This window comes from Aulonocara sp. 'chitande type north' Nkhata Bay, linkage group LG2 (assembly GCF_057382095.1).
Source record: "Aulonocara sp. 'chitande type north' Nkhata Bay isolate Kocher_YH1m ecotype deep benthic linkage group LG2, A_spYH_male_GT1.1, whole genome shotgun sequence".
Taxonomy (NCBI): Eukaryota; Metazoa; Chordata; class Actinopteri; order Cichliformes; family Cichlidae; genus Aulonocara; species Aulonocara sp. 'chitande type north' Nkhata Bay.
The window spans coordinates 36,358,110-36,377,417 of NC_141345.1; the positions used below are offsets into that span (position 1 = coordinate 36,358,110).

Sequence of the window (19,308 nt, forward strand, 5' to 3'; positions counted from 1 at the left end):
TCTCCCTTTTTCTCCACCAGTTTAATGGATTTAATTCATTTCTTTCGGCCCATTTACAGTAAGATATACAGCAATCCTGTCTTGCATCTTTAAAGAACAAAAGTAAACCAAAGGAAGTTACAGTAGAGCCCAGTGTGAAGGCGGACTTGGAATGAAAACAAAGGACACTTTGCGAACAGAAAAAAGCAGCCGAGCCCACAACAATTAAAACCCACGCAGTGCCCACCCCCCCATTCCAGTCACATCACTGACAGGCTCCACAGATGCTTGGGCTGTGAACAGCAAGTCCTGAGAGAAAGTGGTGTTTTCATTTACTGTGTGTCTCTAGTGTACCAGCTGTGGTCAGACATGCACAAACTGACACAAAGCCACAAAATGACTCTATGGACACCAGCAAAGGGGCCGTCGCTGCTTGTGGACGGAATGATGGCATTTATTGTAGAATGCTGCCAGACATGCTTAGTATTATATCACAAGCTTATGTGTAATCTAAGTAGCAGATGTAGACATTACTCCACATGTTAAGACACCTGAGCGACGCACTATGAAGTAGGGAAATCCAAGGTCAGCGCAATGTCTGCAATAACAATTTGCCTGATAGTTAATTTTCCCTTTTTTGTAAAGAAAAAACTATTTAAAACTTGAGTCCCGGGTATTTAACCCTTTGATGAACTGTCCTCTTGGAGGTGGTTCCAGAGCAGATTCACATCTCTAGGTCACGCTAGCCAAGGTGTCAGTCCTTCATCAGGTGTCCCCCCCTCCCCACCATCCTGTGAGTTGTTATGGTCACACAGACAAAGGTGTGAGTGAGGGCTTAATGACCTGGGAGGGGATCTGAAGAATGCATCGTGGGTGGATGATGGCTGGCGTCACCGCCACCACATTGATACATACTTAACTTATTTGTTTTAATCATCTGATTGGCCAGCAGAATTGTACCCTACACATAAAAAGCAGTATTTAACCAGTATTTCCCGTAAAGGTTCCCGTTTGACTGACTGAGCACATTCCTTATATGTCATTGCTCCTGAATTACAGACAAGATTAGGAATTGGAAAAGCAATAGCGCCATATTTTTGTGGGGCATCTTAGAACATTAGCATCAATCTAAAATGTTTCAAAAAGCCAAAGGTTTTTCAAGATTTATCGATATCTTAACAAAAATGTATTTAAATTTATTTATTAAGCTATAGGTCCTGTTACATTTTATATTCCTGGCAACTTCTGCAATGCCACAATCTCAGTGTTCATCAGCAGGGTATTTAGTCCCAGTTTTTATGTTATAGGAAAACTACAGATCTTGTTTCAGGAAGCAAATCCATTCAAAAACAAAAACCTGGAGAAAAGAGAGTGAAACAGTGCTAGCTCTTTTCAGACTGTGGTACTCTATTGCAGTATACAAAGGTTCATTTAAAGGCCTAATAATAACAACTGCTGCACACAGACTGTACATACATAGTGAAACAAAAACAGAGGAAATTAGCAAACTAGATTAGCAGCTAGATGGTAGCCATGATTTCCTGGATATTTTAGCTCCAATTATGAGGAGCTATATTAAGGCCTGACATGAAAAAGACTTGATCATTTCCTCACCTTTTATTGGCACAATGTTTCAGTAAAGGTGCGAAAGATAATACCATTTGTTAACTGTCCGCTAATGCTAATGCTACGTTTACAAACAATTTATTAGCAAAGATTTTGCTCAAAAAACAAATTTGAGTTGTCTCGTAATTATGTGGATGGTTTTGTGCTTCCCTGGGACATTTATCAGGACATTAAGTACCAAGTATATCTACTGGTAGCTGTGGTTAGCAATGACTGTACATGCACTGAAAACACCTTAGCAGTTTCCCCCACTGTTACGAGGAACAGGAAGTGGATTAATATCGTTTTCTCTGAAGCAGCTTCAGCTGTAAAAATAAAAGTGAGCTGACACAGACGGGAGTGGTTCACTAGGTGCGATGCCAGTAGCAGACATCACGGCATGAACTTGATGTTGAATCTTTTTGTTTGGCTGGAAAAGATGTGATGAATTGGTCATAATGGACACATGATTGTTGTACATGCTCCCAGACCCTGCTGTGGTTTGAGGTTGTCCTAATAATTGACAAATAGCTAAAATTTGCCTTTAACTTTACGAAACCACTCTGTAAAACTGTCATTGAAGTAATCATACTTCTTTACTTTCCATCTACTCTTAATATTAAACAAACTTCACTTCGGCATAATAATAAAGTTCATATAGTAGGAGGAAAAAGAAAGGTTGTCCATAACTCAATGAATCAGCCCAAAACCGAGTGGAAAAAACTCCACTTTTTCTATAAAAAGTCAATAATGTGGATATTGTTCCCTCCATGCATTTCATTCCAATTTAGTATTTCAGTGAACTCGTTATGACTAAGTTACACACAGAATATTAATATAAGTGGACAATTTTTTGATCACTGGAGTAAAAGCAACAGGATTTAAAGGCACCCTGTGAAGTTTTCAACTCATAGTTGTAGCCGCTGTTTTTAACGGTCTGCACACTCTGCTAGCACGCGCCCGTTTCTGCTTCTTATAATTAACTTTAGCATTAATGGTGATAACAAGCTAAGAAAGCAAGCAGTTCAGCAAAAACACCCTCAGCTTCTGGAGGGCGACCAGTCAGAAGAAAGTGTATGAACAGAGGGGATACACTGGAAATTCAAAGTCCCAGGAATAAAGAATTAAATGTAGTGTTACTTGAGAAAAGTTAGTCTGATGGTGTCCCAGAATAGAAACATAGACCGTGGACTGGGAAGACCAGATCCCATGTGAAATATTCAGAATACTGCATCTGCATATTCACACTCAACATAAACAAAGAGTGAAAATACTATTTAGATGCAAACTTCACATGGAGCCTTTGATGAGACAACTAAAACCAGCCACCTGTGGAGTGTTACACCCACGAGGGGGGCAGAGATAACATGACCAACACCTTTAAGATAATGCAGTCTACAAACATTATAATACCACAGTGACACCGCTCTTCTAACATACAGTCTAATTAAACGGCATGTAGTGCATTACTTTGTAAAGTGCTCTGTTATTTTGACCCTACATATCTGCCTCTACTGAAGGAGTTAAACGAATAATTACTGATTTAATATCAGATTTTTGGCCCCAGTTTTCCAATCATTCATTGGCACAGTTCATTTCCGTGAACCCTGCCAATCCTAGACAGTCACATACTGCCTCAAATGGTTATAAGTCAGTTAAGCACAAGCAGTGAACTAATATATCCTCTACTGGAAACATTCATCTGTTGTTCTGATTGTGAAGCCATTTTTTAAGAACAATTTTCTCTTTTTTTGACATCCGTTCTTCGCTCTGCCCCGTCTGCCTCCAACCTCATCAGCCATCAGCCACCTTGGGCCGAGCTCGTCTCCTTCTATCCTCTCCGTTAGCCTATCTCAGCAGCTGGTGCAGCCCCAGCTCCTGGTCCCGTCCCCCCCATCATCCTGCCCCCTGTTTAGGTTGATGGTTCCCCCTGATGCCTCAGGGGGCTGGCTGAGCACCAGGGGCTTCTGAGACTTCAGCTTATGGGCGACTGTCATGAAAATAGCCTCGACATGGTCACTATTTCCATAGTTTCTGTCTCCTTGGCTGTTGGGATTCTTTGCAGATGTCTCAAACAGCGGCATGGAGTGGGCGTCTGCGAACTGTTGAGCCAAGTCCGTGTTTACTTGCACGGAGTCTTGGAGGTCACACTTGTTTCCGACTAAGATCCTGGGTACCTCTGTGCCCAGTGCATGCTGCTTGCACTCTTCGATCCAAGCAGGGAGGCTGTGGAAGCTGGCAGCGTTGGTGATGTCATAGACAAAGACAACAGCGTGCACGTTGCGGTAGTAGTGCTGCACCATGGACTTCCTGAAACGCTCCTGGCCTGCAGTGTCCCACAGCTGGATCTGTACGAGACAATACAGAAGTGAAATCCTGCCAGAAGACAAGCAGTGATGTCATTTACTCACAAATTACATTCATTATTATAATAAGATTATTATTATTATACCGTTTTTCTAATCTTACTGACTGCTCCAAGTGGTTTTAGTTAGAACAGTCCAAACTAGAACTGTGTTTTTATCCATATTATTGTGTCACTAAGTTCTACTGTCAGCCAAAAACCATTACAAACACAACACTGACACACTGTTTCTACATTGTTGCAGGTCTCATGATCTGTGCATCAGTATTAGAAATTAGGGAAGAGTCAGTTAGTCTTGAAATGTGGCTGTCATTGTTAATGCCAGTTAACTGAATTAACTGCCAACTGGAGATACCACAGCAGCTGTTCTTATTGTATTACTTCCTATGATGACGTATGTGTCGCTGGCACTCCTGTAGTGCAGTGCCTGCAATTGTGCAGCCACAGCAAATGAAGCCCTTTACGATCACACTTATGCAACACAGAAATCCAAATATCTGTGCAGATCATTGATGCAGCTAGCTCATTAACTGAAATACCTGGTCTAAATATGTGTTCAAAGTTCTTTCTCTTATAAAGACCCCCCCCCAAAAAAAAAGGTCACATTAAGTGGTACATTGTTCTAAAGTGAGCGCAGTGGAGTAGGCGAGGTTAAACATTGGCCACACAAACATACATTTGAGTGGATTTAGGAGCCATTAAAATCTTTGATAATCAAGTCATGTTTTAAATGTTGTAGGAATGTGTGGCACTTTGTAAATATTACTGAAAACAGATTCGTTTGTAAAGAGTGGCTAATGTTAGCAAAGCTAGCAACAGCAACCTTTCCTTCTTTACAGGCTCACAACTGTACAGACAAAATCAACATGGTGTGGACCAAACTGTTGAGGCAGTAGAGTGCAGTAAAAAAAATTAGAATCACAATTGACAGAACATTTTACTCAACTCGATTAACATTCTTTTATACGCTTGTCTTCCTGCATGGTCAGTGACTGTGTAATGCTTATCTATAGCCATTTTCCACTAGTACCTACTCCGGTCGGCTCGACTCGACTCTGTTGTTAGGGTTTTCCATTAGCTGGTACTACCTGGTACAAGATACCTTTTTAGTACCTTCTCGGTTGGGGTTCCATACCAGCCAGGTGGTCTGAAAATGTGACGTCAACAGACTGCATACCAAATATTGGCTAGTCAGTGGCACCACTTCTAAAACCAGATCAAAGTGAGGTTATTGTACTTGCTCCTAAAAATCTTAGAAATATGGTATCTAACCAGATTCTTACTCTGGATGGCATTACCTTGGCCTCCAGTAACGCTGTGAGGAACCTTGGAGTCATTTTTGACCAGGACATGTCCTTCAAACAAACTTCAAACAAATATGTAGGACTGCTTTCTTCATTGTGTGTAATATGTGCACCAATATCTCTAAAATCAGAAATATCCTGTCTCAGAGTGACGCTGAAAAACTAGCTCGTGCATTTATTACTTGCAGGCTGGACGACTGTAATTCATTATTATCAGGAAGTCCTAAAAACTCCCTGAAAAGCCTTCAGCTAATCCAAAATGCTGCAGCAAGAGTCCTGACAGGGACTAGAAAGAGAGAGCAGATTTCTCCTGTTTTGGCTTCCTGTTAAATCCAGAATTCAAAATCCTGCTCCTCACATACAAGGTCTTAAATAATCAGGCCCCATCTTATCTTAATGACCTTGTAGTAGAGTTGGATGTCTCGAGACTGGTCTTGGTCTTGAGAAAACTTTTACGTGGTCTTGGTCTTGTCTCAGTCTTGCTGTCTCAGATCGACATAGTGCTCCAATCCCTCCATATTGTGGCCAATCACATGCGAGGATATAGGATAATATCATTATGTGAAAAACAGAGAGGGTGAGAGACGCGACAGTCAAGTGGAGCGTGCGTCTGTCCTCTCGGTAAGTCTTGGTATTGGTCCTGGTTTAGGCGGTCTTGACTACAAGTCTACCTTATAGTAACATATATTTTTTAAACCTGGCAACGAGGCTTTATAAATAACAACGTGGCCCCCACATGTGACAAATAGCCATAGACTAAGCAATAGGTATATCATTGCTCAACGTCCTCCATTGTTGTGGTGTTCACAACAAATGACATCACAGGACTTTTGGCCAGTTCGTGGACGAGTTGAAAATTCCGACTTCAACTGGAAAACACTACATGATTTAAAGGAGACAGAATTTAGAAAGAAAAGATGGGCAAGAGTACTTCAATTAGATCTTCTGAATGTTGGTTTTCATTTAATATCGATTAAGTGCCCATGGCTGATGTCACGATGACTACGTCCATCGTTTATATACAGTCTGTAATCACTTGCCTACAGATGAGAACTTGTAACAAGGATTAAATAGTGCTGTTTCAAAGTGACCATCCAAATGATCCTAATGACCTGCACATCAGGGTTGGTATCCAGTGAGGTCGAAGTAAAACATGTCCCAAGTACTACAGAAGGCATTTTTTACATAGCTGCTGCAGTGGACCTGATCAGAGGCCCACTGATAAGACCTGCCACTAGCTGTCAATCACCATATAGCATAAACCGTTTTGTGTTGTCGTTGAACCTTGAAGTCCAGCCAAGACACCCTGAGGAACTGGATGTGTAACAATGAAGCTCCTCTGCAGTACACACCTTGATATTTTCGCCGTCAATCTCGACCAGTCTCTCCCTGAAGTCCACCCCGATCGTGGCCTCGGTCTTCTCGGGGAACTTGCCGGCACAAAAGCGGTAAGTGAGACAGGTCTTCCCGACCCCGGAGTCCCCGATGACGATGATTTTGAAGATGCGGGTCCTCGGCGGTGGAAGACTGGAGCTCGTCAGGGAGCTGGAGAATTCAGCTGACGACCCGCTCTCCGCCATATCACAACGAAGAGCTGGACGACTCTGGGCCCAGTGTCCACTAGCTGTCAGTTATCAGGCTCCACTGCAGCTACTGCTCGGTCTGAACTCAGGCGGTTACAGGACGAGAAGAGCAGCTGCTGCGTGAGCCATCTTTAGAAAATGTCAATGTATACACTGATCTTTGTCTCTAAACGAGCGCATCCCTGTAAACACTCCTATCCGCAGCCTACCTAGGAAGACACGTTCAACGTAGTCCAAACAACGTGGCGTCTCGCGAGATTGTATTTTACGTGAGGTTCATGTCCAGTGAGAAATAATGTAAAAATGAACTTCATATAAGAAACCTCTAATCACTAAAAAAGGACACTGAATTTAACCGGTCATCCATGAGCTGTGTGGGAAATGCATAAAGATTGGGATCACTGAATTACGTCAGAAATCTTGAAGGGACAAAAACAGATAGCAGAGGATGGTTTCGATCCATCGACCTCTGGGTTATGGGCCCAGCACGCTTCCGCTGCGCCACTCTGCTGCAGCTGAAGACAGTTGACTGTTACGTGTATTCGTTTTTAAAAAAAAGCATAAAAAAGGACTAGGTTTAATTTCCGAGTTCAGACTCCGCTTCAGGTCCCAAAGTCAAACACACACTGCGGTATCACTGAGAGTTAAAAACTGTCTAAATTCTTTCATTTTTAATAAAATGATCAGTGTGGCTGATCTTTTTATTTAATGACCATTCGAGCTCGAATGCACATTGGATGTGCTTTTGGCAGACTGAAAGCGCGGTTCGGGGCATTGTGGACATTAATCTAAATGCCCCCGCGCGATGCTTGGGTTTGTTTAGCTAAACGGCCCTAAACTGTTTCCCATTCATTCTCTATGGTAGCGCTAAAGCACTACGGGTGTGATATATTTTTGGCCACTACGGTCTTCCGGCGCTGTTGCGAGTTTGAGATGCGGCGGCACTTTGAAAAAATCTCCTCTTTTACGTTTCGGGAGAGAAAACAAGTAACTCACCTCTCGCAACACATCCCAACGCTCCTCATTCATTGATCAAAGGTAAGAAACGTCGTTTGAAATAAGAATAAACAAACAGAATACATTTACAGCTGTATATTACAGGTAATAGGCGTGTTGCGATTGCATTTACGAAGCATCCATCGCTCAGTTAAAGACGGTGGGAGTTTATCTGCTGTTGTAAAGTGGCACGGTAAAAAATGAATGAACGTGATCCTTAAATAAATTGCGTGTTTCATTGACGTGTTTTACTGTTAAATAAACTTTGTAGGTTTCTGACTGCTGTGACACTGACATTACTATAATGTGGTACAATTAAATAACCGATAAGTGGCTTGTTATGAGATGACATGCTAAATGACTGAACCTGCTTAAAAAATGTATTGCTTTCATCTTGTAATGGGCAGTAATCTTATCAATGCGGAAGTCTGTCTTGATATCTCTCTAACATGAGCAATGCCCACTCGTGTATGAATAAACACGATAGCTTAAATAGATATGTTGATAATCTACCAGCAATTCTTATGTGCCATGACTGCTAAGCAGTTACCACAAATTTTGCAGATAATCATTCAACCATGAAAGGTTTTTATTTACAGACAGAACAGTTTGTTATACCTGGAGGAAAAAACAATTTTATCGCAAATGTTGTCAATGTTCTTTCAAATTGTGTCTCTTTATTGTTCTCCTGCATCCTGCTGTCTAAACCAAGCAGCAAGATTATAACCTGGAATGTCTTTGTTTCTGTTTGGAATCAATTTTGTTTAATATAATTGTTTATTTTTTCACTGCATGTCAAGATGCACAAAGGTTTGTTGCGTCATATCCAGGGAAAATCTCTGTGGCGTTCCGCAAGAGGCCACTTGGATATTAAAAATGACCCCAAGCTTCAGGACAAGTCTGCACCTGTGAGGGAAGACGATGCTCTGACTGTCATCTATCAGAGAGGAGGCGATGCCTCCAACATGAAGGAAGTGCAGGGAGAGTACATCCTGCAGTTTGGAAAATATAAAGGGAAATCTTTCCGGTGGCTTCTGGAGAATGATGTCGGGTACACCATGTACCTGATCAAAGATCTCAGGAAAGAAGTGGATGCAGGGACCTCTTTGGAAGAAGGGCATGGCAAGGAGAGCTTGCATTCATTTGTACAGTATACCCTCAGCTTTGCAGAGATAAAAGCTCTTCTGGACTATGAGGCCAGCAGAGTGAGTGTTGCTGCAGAAGCCTCTGAGGATGATCAGCTGGTTGGCTTTGGCTCATGAGCCAAGAGCACCTGGAAGGAGATTTGGGACGGCAGAGGTGACGGCTATGCAGACCTTATCATGAGGAAGAGCTGCAGTCAAGGAACACGGATGCATAAGCTGCAGCAGTCTGCGCCTGCTTCCACAAATGCTCCAACTAAACCCCTGGGTAAGTTGTTTTAATAATATTTTAATAACAGTGTTGATGTGAAATATAAGTTCATTATATATTTATCTAATTGTTGCCCGCATCATAGGGATGGATGAGGATAAAGACCTGGAGGACGCAATGCTGAGCATGTCACCTGTAAAACTACACATGCAGAGCTGTAAGTACTGCGTTATTACTAAATGTCAGAAGCGATAATTGCTAAGTCTGTTTCTGTCTCATATGTCCCTGTCCTCTGTCTCTGTATAACTAGTCACTGTGCCAGCAGCAGCAGGGTCCACACCCAGAGGAGCTTCAGGAGCAAACACAGGTTTTCAAATGAAAGGTTTCAGAACTGGAGTACAATTGTTTTACATAATAATAATGGATTGGATTTATATAGCGCTTTTCAAGGCACCCAAAGCACTTTACAATGCCACTATTCACTCACTCTCAACACTGGTGGAGGCAGCTACAGGTGTAGCCACAGCTGCCCTGGGGCAGACTGACAGAAGCGAGGCTGCCATATCACGCCATCGGCCCCTCTGGCCAACACCAGTAGGCGGTAGGGTAAAGTGTCTTGCCCAAGGACACAACGACCAGGACAGAGAGCCCGGGAATCAAACCGGCGACCTTCCGGTTACAGATACGCTTCCCAACCCCCTGAGCCATGGTCGCCCATAATTGCTCTCCAAAGCTGAGCCTGAACTTTTATATATTGTCTTGTTCTTGTTTTGTGTGTTCTGGCCACGTTCTGGCGATGTTCCGCTAATAGTATAGTTGTATGCTGGTGTTAATAGGAAAATTGTACTTAGTAGTCAGTATAATCTTTTAATGATATAAGTTTGCATATGGTAGAATGCTGCATGTAATTATTTGTGTGTAGAAGTATATAGTTGGTGGCATATTGAAAGAATGTCTCATCCTAGGAGGTCTGTAACATTCTAGGGTGTTCACCCCCACATCCTAGGAGCATGGGAGAGGTCGTACCTTGTCTTATTGTTTTACGGTAGGATTAACGTAGCTATGTCAGTTTTAGTCTAAGTGCTTTTTGGTTTGATGAACTGCTGGACTTCGAGACCAGCAGGTTTAGGGAAGTTGTTTATGGGGCCACACTCTGACCACACACACACACACACACACACACCTCCACATTCCAATGTAAGGAACAAACGCTCACTGAAGTATAAATAAAGACCGGGGCAGTTTCTCAGCGCGAGTCTCTCAGTCTGGAGGCTGCCCTTGCTAGCAAGAAGTTCTGTGTGTTTCTCTTCTCTGAGTCTTTACTGAAGAAGTGTTTTAGAATATATTTCTTAACAGCTGGCATTATGCTAACTGTCCTGAGGACTCAACCACAAAGGGTGAGTATGTGTTCTTGTTCTCTATGAATGTGTTAAAAACAAGTAGCAGTAGTTACTAACACCTGAATGCATGTTGTTCACTGACTTATACCGCTCCTCCTGCTTCGATGAGAAGAGGTTAAAATGATTTGGTTTGGCATCTCGGTTGCATATAAATAAATTACATTTGTTCTGCAATGAGAAACAGGAGAAGTAAGAGTATGGATGTGTGAGTTCCTACTAACAGCAACACTCACATACAGTGTAAATTATGAAGCTGCTGACACGTTTTCTTGTTGTAGTTCCATCTGCTGCACTGTCCATACCACCGTCCAGTACAACTGCAGAACCTCAGGCATCATCAGCCGATGGTACAAAACAACTATAATGTTTTTCATATAATTAAATGTTCTGTTTATTGTGTCTAGAGTAAAAAAATGTTTCCATTACTCTTTTCGATTACTATACCTGTAGGTGCAGCCTCAAGTGTGAAGAGGAAGTCACCTGCGCCCCTCCCACAGGAGCTGGCATTTCTACTTAAGGAGACCACAGGTCAGTGAAACAGAAAGGTCTGAGTCAAATCCTGGTCCCTCTCTATTTTCATTTACAGTTGATGTTCAGTTAAACGTCTGCTTAAAGCATAGATCATTAATGATAGCATATTATTCACGCTCAGGTTACATTTTGTCATCTTGCTCATAATTTGCACAAATGAATTACAGAATGACTGCATTCATTTGTTTCAGGACCGAGTACAGATGCTGCTTCCACATCTGTGTGCAAAGTGCTGACTTTTGAAGACAGCAGTGAAGATGGTGAGCGTATACTGCATGTCTTTTATTTTTTTCTGTGTATTCCAACAGTAACAATATAAGAGTAGCACTGTTTTGTCAAATATTTACGTTTCAATCCCAGATCCTTCAGCTCAGCCAGCTGTTCCAGTTCCAGTGGCTGGTTATGAGTATGACCTCAGCAGCTGGAATTGTTCTACTCACCAGCAGCTGTGGATGAAGACTGAGCTTCAGGACCTTGGACTGTGGCCTGGGTCTCGACCAGTGCGTCACACAGGGAACGCGACTTCACTCTGGCGTCTCCCTCCACAGCCTGAGCTCATAGATACAGTGGCTGACCTACCATCGCCAAATTTCTTCCAGCTCCACCCCTTCTTCAGCCTTCTTCTCCAACCTGAGAGTGTTAGTGCTATCATGGTCAGGTTAAGAAACAATTATATCTTGCCATGTCTCCATGATTGCTTTGGTTCACAAGTGGTCTCTGCTGGTGTGGGCAGGCCACGAGTAATTGTTGGCACCAGTGGTCAGTATTACATCCTGTCCTCACGACTCTGCTGCAGGGCTTGTCGCAGGAACTGGTTTGCTGACAATCCACGATGGCTGGAGAAACTGCCCAAAAGGTTTACCAACCTTCTCCCTGCTTTTCTTACATATAAAAAGGCCATCTGCAAGTCTGTTATGGATAAGCTCAGGAGGACTGGGAAATCTCCAGCAGATATTGCAAAACAATTAAATGAACTCATGCACCTCAAGTACGAGCGAGCTCACCTGGCGTACCTCCATGCCACAGAATCGGTCTGGGATTCTGAGGCAGGAGCCCATGGACAGAGGACCATTGGGAAGTTCCTGAGGAAGGAAAATAAGCCACAGGAGTTCAGGTCTTATGAAGACCCACATGCCTGGTGTGGTGTTTCTGTGTCCAGCCATTACCTGACTGACTGCCTGCTCGACGAATTCCGACGTCAACATCCAGTCATATCCAAACTCATCCAGGCCACATCTTCAGGTCTGACCACACCAGGAAGGTGGCACGAAAAGTCACGCTGGCATCTGGGGTCATGTCCAGTTATTACATAATGAATGAAAACTGGCTGAGTGTTTCGTGGGTCATGGTTCAGTCTGAGACAGAAAGGTCTCAGACTGAACCATGTACCAGGGAATGGCCAAAAGGTACAGTGATGCAGGAGTGGAAAAGGCCGGCTACCACTGGTACCAGTGGACCCGTTCCACTGCCTGAGGCGAGTGGAGTGTACCTCTGAGCATCATCCTCTGTTCAGCACTTTCTGCCAGCTTCTCTCTGCTGCATTCTCAGTGGTTGATCAGGCGGACCTGAAGAGGCTCCAGGATGCTTATAAGTTTTGTGGCATCCATCCTGCTAATCCCACAAAGCAACACATATGGGAGCACTGCAGGATCCAAATACCACAACCCACTGAGCTGCTGAACAGAGCGGAAAAGATCCTGAATCATTTTCACCTGGCCACAGACCCCAACAATGTCCCACTCTTCAAGCCATCCATGCTGAAGACGTGGTGCATTCAGAGAGTCCACATTCTGCGTGGCTGCCTCAGTGACCCTGAACTCTCAGAGGGTGTAATGTTTAGGTACGGTGGGACTCTTCAGCTTAACCATGTCCCTGGTGAAGGTGCCAAGGTCCCCATCTGGATTCCTGTCCGAGGCACTTCACAGCAGGAGGGTTATCATTTCCACCAGGCCCAGTGGATTACCGGGACTCATGTATCCAATGAACTATTCCAAGTCCAGGGCATGACAGGGGTGGCACGATGGAACTACCAAAGACTGGTGGACCTTAAGCATCCAGGTGTCATTCTCCCTTCTGTTTTTGATCCAGCTCTAGTGGTGGAGTTGAATGCAGCCTCCAGAAGAGTGACTGATCAGGAGAAGTACCCTGCACTTCACCTCTCTGACAGAGACACTGGAGAGCGATTTGGGCTTGAACACAGAGAGCCAGGCTGCCGTCCAGTCCCTCTGAACTGGGACAAACACAAAACCCTGAGAAAAGATGAACCGGCTGCCCTTCAGCCCCCATCCTCTGTTCCAAAACCTGTGGCTGCCCAACTTCAGGTTCCAGCAGCAGGACCCTCCTCCAGCCTGGCACCGCTAGGTGTGGCATCCCCCACACCAGCACCACCTGTCACCCACCCTTTCTCTGGTGCACTTTTAAAGCAGGAGTTAGCATCAGAAGACACCCAGCAACCTACAACAGTCATGGGTAAGTTAACATAGTGGTATTGTCAAACAATTCCGTGTACTTACTATTATTATTATTAATGTATACGTTATTATTATTAGTTCATTACATGATATATGAGTAACTATTATTAATGTTTCCCAGAAATCTCTGAAGCTCTACCTCTGCCGATGCGGGCCTCACCAAGGAGTGCTCGCACTGGACCTATAAAGACAGGTGGACGGGTTTTTGTGCTGGACCACACATGCTGGACACGACCCATGAAAGAGGCAATAGATGATCTGTTGCAAAAGTACCATGGGAAGAAGGACATCCTGAAGCTTGTGGATCAAGATTATGCAGACATGGTCCATCACTCGGCTACAGATCCCAACAGCCTGCTGCGTCCCACATCCAAGGTGCACATATCCTGGTAGTTGAAGCACTTGGCTAAGCTTCTCAACACCAGTTCATCTTTGAACATAAGCCCAGAAAAACTACTGGAGACTCAGCAGCTGTGGCACTCTTTAACTGAAGGCAGTGAAACAACTAGTGTCCCTGTAATCACCATAGAGCCTGCCGCGTTTAACCCACCTCCTCCTGCCCCGTCTACACCACTGACACAAGTCTCAACAGAGAAGATTGTGGACGGCATCTTAGAAAGGCAACAGCAGCAGCAGCCACAGCAGCAGCCTGAGGGGAAAAAGGGCAGACAAAGACTTGTCTTGCCTGTGGACAGCCCAAGTCTCAATGTGAGACAGATGGATCCACCGTCGATTATTTTTACCAGAGAGGGCCTGTGCGCTATTTCTACAGTTCCCACAAGGTGCATCAAACTTATGCTGCTGAGGGAATCACTAACCCTAAAATGACCTTTGAGGAATTTGCCCAGACAGACTTTTTCCAAAGGGAACTGGATGCTACCAGGAAGAGGTCAGAGGAAAGGATGGAGAAAAAGAGGAAAAGGCCAGAAACCCAACAAACAGGCCGCCTCTGCAGGTTCTGCCACATGGACCTGAAACAGGGCCCAAATAGCTCACATGTTCACACAGGCTTCCCTGGAGTGGCAGGGAAATATATCTACTGCCCTTCAAAAGTGCACTCTCTGCCCGGGCACAAGGGCTTGGCCAAGGGGATGACCTGGAAGGAGTTTCAGGAGTCTCCTTTCTATGAGGCAGAGAGACAAAGATGGGTGGAAGAAAAGAGGAAATAGGGGAGAAACTGTTGATATTGTACATAATATAGTTTTGTTCTAGTTTTGTAATGTTTATTTTATTTATATAAATAAAAACTGATTGTAAATATAAAAATGTGAATAAATTGTGTTCTTTAAAAATAGCAGCACAGCTCTCTTCTTTATAACCTCTTAGAGTTCACCTGTATGTTTATATACCTGTGTGTGCTCACCATCAGGTAATCAGTTTTAAAAAGCTGTGAGTGCTGCCCTGAAAGCTTACATATTATTTCTAAATCACTTCATGTAATGATAACAAGCCATCCTTTCTCTAGTGGGGTCTCACAGCTTTTATCTTTATAATCTTTCTGGTTGATTTATATCATTAGAAACATGACTGCTGTCTTGTATCTGTGTGACTGTACAGCCTATTTCAGACATGACAACCAGACAGTGTCTGAAGTTATCTTTAATGCATGAAACACAGCTGGAGATAGTCCACACACTTTCTCACTGATATTTTTGGTTTAGGTATTGTTGCTTTCTGGCTTGAAGCTTATCTACAAAAGCAGTTCAATAAGGAGAGATCATGTGGAAAAACCGAACATGATTTATTGAGATACAGAAATCAATGTAACTGTTAGGAAGTTAGACTCCAATGACCCATCATAGCAGAAGAAATCTCAGCAGTGACAGGATTTTACACAAGCCACACCCCAGTCAAAATGCTGGTAGTGATGAAGATGGAGGCTGGGACAGGGTTCTGAGTGACCACGGTGAGGAGGAGAAAGGAGAGAGGGCGGGCTGCATGGCTGTGGATCTGAAACGCAGAATGGTAGAAGCAGAAGAGCAACAGATTTAAAGCATGCAGAGTGGAGGCTGAGTTGCTCGGAGAAGATCTCTGTCTAAATAAATAAATCTGGGTAAATTCCCAGATGATTAAACATGCAACTATTTTGTTGGTAATAACTGAAATGAGTAAAGAAAATCAACAGCCTATTTATGTAAGATAAGATAATTTTATTGAAGGGGTTATATTGGTTGGGTCTGATTATTTGGAGGGGGGGGGGGGGGGGGGGGGCTGTAAATTACAAGGAAGACCTCTTACACTTAAGTCAAAGTCAAAGTGCTGTTTTGAACAAAGGATTTGAGCTGCATAATAGCTAATAGAAAACATTTAACATGCCAACAGTTGAGCATACAGATGCAGCCCCAAAAGTTCCCAACATAAGTTATTAATTTCCCAGCATAGGTAACGATGCAGATTATTTCAAATATCATCCTCCAAAAGTGCTTGTGTGAAGAAAAATTGCCCTGCTCCCTGCAAAGGTAGGGGTGGGTAGGGTGTGCTGCTTGGCAGCTCAGTTATGGTACTGTTGGGTGGAAATGAGCCAGGTACAGCGTGTGGTGGTGGTGCACATGCATAGATGTGCCCACCATGGTGTGGTGGCAGGTTGAAAGGTTGTGGTGGTGGATGCATGACTTGTCTTAGCAGTAAAAATCCATCTGCAACTGAACTTGTCTCTCAAGAGTGACTTATAATTTACTGTGATGTTCAGAAGCTCGCCTCTCAGATGTCTCCATCATATCCAGAATTCTTTTCTTCATCTGTATGTCCACCTCTGCAACATTACGCAAATGTGTTTCAGTTGAAAGTCTTCTTTCAAGTCTGTCCTGTCTGTGGCCCTTGAGTTTTGCCTTGACAAAAGGTAGAATAAAACAATGAAAAACTAATTAACCACAATAAATGTTAAAAATAAATCAGTGGTGGAATACCAAGATTAATATTTACTTAAGTGCTACACTTAAATATTTTAGGTTAAGTGTTCTCTTTTCCTATACTTTTAACTCTACAACATTCTTGAGGTAGGGATTCAACACCAACACAGTTACACTGCAGATTCAGATGAATATAAATCTGTCATTATGATGACTTCGTGTAGGTTAAGCTACACAGTAGTTAAAGAAATGAAGCCGAGCTGTATCATTACTAGGTCAAACCTAAAGGCTACTGAAATACAGTAGGGCATTCGTTTATACATGTATGGTAGGCTAACCTTATTTCCCCTGACAAGTCTCCCAGTCCACGTTTTCTTGTTTTGTTTTTTTTGCTGTTTCATATTCCAGTGTGATATTGAGGAATAATTCCACCTCACTGTCTGTCACATGTACGACTCAGTTCTGCTTCTATGCGATGTCTTATCGGATTTTGTGCTTTTTTACCTAAATGTGCTATTTGGCTATACTGACTCTAGTAGGAAAGACTCGAATGCTTTTAAGTTCTCAAGTAAGAAGCCAAACTTTTTATATTTGTTGTTATTGTTCTTAAGAAATAAAGTTGGAAGTAAAAAAAAGTTCCACCGTCTTTGTTTATGCTTTCCCGCCCTGGCTTCAAGACTTCCGATTGGCCAACATTTCTGCAAGGTTAGGATTATATCGCCACCTGTTGCTTTGGCGTGCTCATTACAGCGTTTGCCTTTGTTTTTGTTTTGTTGGAGGGGGGGGGGGGGTTACGCGTGGACTGAGATATTTTTCTCAAAACTTCACGTGTGGACGGGATTTTTTTTTTTAAAAAACGAATACGGAAAATCTCTGTTTTCAAAAATACCCGTGTACGTGTGGACGTAGCCTAAACAGTAGAGATGTTTGTAGCTTTACGTTAGCTGGACTGACCGGAAGCAGGGTCCATGCGTCACGACTAACCGGATAGAGTTTTGAATCGGTTTAGTCCTGCACGTGCTGGCAAAAGGGAAGGCAAGAGAAACGATCTCCTGGCCGCATAAGGAAATCTATTTAAATATCCGTGATATCCAGTCATCATGAACTCTGAGTACGAGGATAGCTCCGCGTTATCCCCCGTGGAATCTGGGGACGAGGAGGAAGAGGTATCGGAGGCAGAAACAGAGCAGCTGGGGTCCAGTTCCGACTCGGATGAAGATGAAAGCGAAGAGAAAATTGATGAAACAGCAGCGGCCGGAGATGAAAACGGAGAGAAAATTGATGAAGCAGCATGGACGTCAAAAAATGGAAAAATATCTTGGTCTCCCACAAACGCTGAGACGTTCCGCTACATCCCAGCAGCCACTGGTCTGACCCCGGGACCTACACGCTATGCCACTCTCCGAATCGTTGACCCCATATCCAGCTTCGCGCTGTTTCTAACGGATGAGATCGTGAAGCATATTGTGTCCATGACAAACCTGCATGGGAATCGCAAAATTCCCGGCTGGCGAGATATAGACGCAGAGGAGTTTCGGGCTTATGTGGGGCTGCTCGTTTTGTCCGGTGTTTACAGGTCAAAACACGAATCCACGTTGAGCCTCTGGAGTGAAAAATGGGGACGGAGCATTTTCCGGGCTACGATGTCACAGAAAAGGTTTAAGAACATCAGCAGAGCACTGCGGTTCGATGATAAGCTATCCCGCCCCCAACGCCATGTTGACAAGATGGCTCCCTTCCGCAAAGTCTGGAATATGTGGACGCACCGCCTGGAGATGCTGTTCAGCCCAGACAGAGATCTCTGTGTGGATGAACAACTCGTCGCGTTCAAAGGCAGGTGTAGCTTCAGGCAGTACATGCCAAAGAAGCCGGCCAAATATGGTATCAAGATTTGGGCAGCCTGTGATGTCAAAACATCCTACGCATGGAGACTGCAGGTGTACACGGGCAAAGCAGCTCCAGATCGTGTTGAAGTCAACCAGGGGATGAGGGTGGTCCTGGACATGACAGAGGGGCTCCAGGGACACGTCGTCACCTGTGATAATTTTTTCACTTCCTGTGCACTGGCAGATGAGCTACTCAAGAGGAAAATGGCCCTGGTTGGCACAATTCGCCAAAACAAGCCTGAGCTTCCACCTCATTTGCTCCAGGCAAAAAAGAGAGAGATCTTCTCCTCCATCTTTGCTTTTACAAACACCCACACACTTGTGTCTTACATCCCCCGACGGGGCAAGAATGTGCTGCTACTAAGCACAAAACACCGCCGCCCAGACGTGAGCAAAGAAGGGAAGAGAAAGCCTGTAATAATCGAAGATTACAACAAATGCAAAGGAGGTGTCGACAACCTTGATATGGTAGGTGTCATTATGAACCAGTTATGCATATATTTATTCATTCTTGCTCATATTCATGTCTAATATATATGTATGTTTTATGCTTCTTTTTTTTGTTAGGTTGTTGGCACCTACTCCTGCAGGAGGAAAACAAATTACTGGCCACTGGCCCTCTTCCACAACGTCCTTGATGTTTCACTTTACAATGCCTACGTCCTGTGGACATCAATCGAGTCATCCTGGCCGAAGCAGAAAGGACACAGACGGAGGGTCTTCATTGAAGAAGTGGGAGAAATGCTGGTGAACCCACACATAGCAAAGAGAGAGCGCCTTCCTCGCTCATCAGCCGCTGCAGCAGTAGTCACAAATCTGACTGCAGCGGCTTCATGGACCGCTCCCATCATTCAATTTAAGGGCAGGAGGCAGTGCGAACTTTGCAAAGAAAAAAGGAGAAGAGTTGTCAACACCTGCTGCAAATGTGAGAAGCATACATGCAAGGACCACAGTGTGTCCATTTGTAACGACTGTGCCGTCTGAGC

The 19,308-nt window shown here is 43.8% G+C and overlaps 1 protein-coding gene, 1 non-coding gene and 1 pseudogene across 3 annotated transcripts; 1 reads left to right on the plus strand and 2 right to left on the minus strand.

The window, feature by feature from the left end:
* Nucleotides 1–7: 7 nt before the first annotated feature.
* On the minus strand, nt 8–7,084 carry rab33ba (RAB33B, member RAS oncogene family a). The gene is made up of 2 exons (XM_086261268.1): nt 6,606–7,084; nt 8–3,932 (listed from the first exon to the last, which is right to left on the minus strand). The coding sequence occupies exons 1-2, from the start codon at nt 6,831–6,833 to the stop codon at nt 3,438–3,440; spliced, it is 723 nt and encodes a 240-aa protein (XP_086117394.1). The 5' UTR covers nt 6,834–7,084; the 3' UTR covers nt 8–3,437.
* On the plus strand, nt 6,003–14,990 carry LOC147338354 (uncharacterized; annotated as a pseudogene). The gene is made up of 9 exons (XR_015124649.1): nt 6,003–7,874; nt 8,633–9,242; nt 9,331–9,402; nt 9,496–9,552; nt 10,864–10,932; nt 11,036–11,113; nt 11,308–11,376; nt 11,477–13,585; nt 13,709–14,990. The product of XR_015124649.1 is annotated as an uncharacterized LOC147338354 (transcript).
* Nucleotides 7,276–7,347, minus strand: trnam-cau (transfer RNA methionine (anticodon CAU)). Its single transcript has one exon. It is a non-coding gene; the product is annotated as a tRNA-Met (tRNA).
* Nucleotides 14,991–19,308: the final 4,318 nt, after the last annotated feature.

What these genes read in the sequence shown, in the direction of transcription:
- rab33ba (XM_086261268.1), bottom strand. Translation starts at nt 6,833, where the DNA reads ATGGCGGAGAGCGGGTCGTCAGCTGAATTCTCCAGCTCCCTGACGAGC. An exon ending in TTGACGGCGAAAATATCAAG is followed by an intron (nt 3,933 to 6,605) that starts GTGTGTACTGCA and finishes TGTCTCGTACAG; the next exon opens with ATCCAGCTGTGGGACACTGC.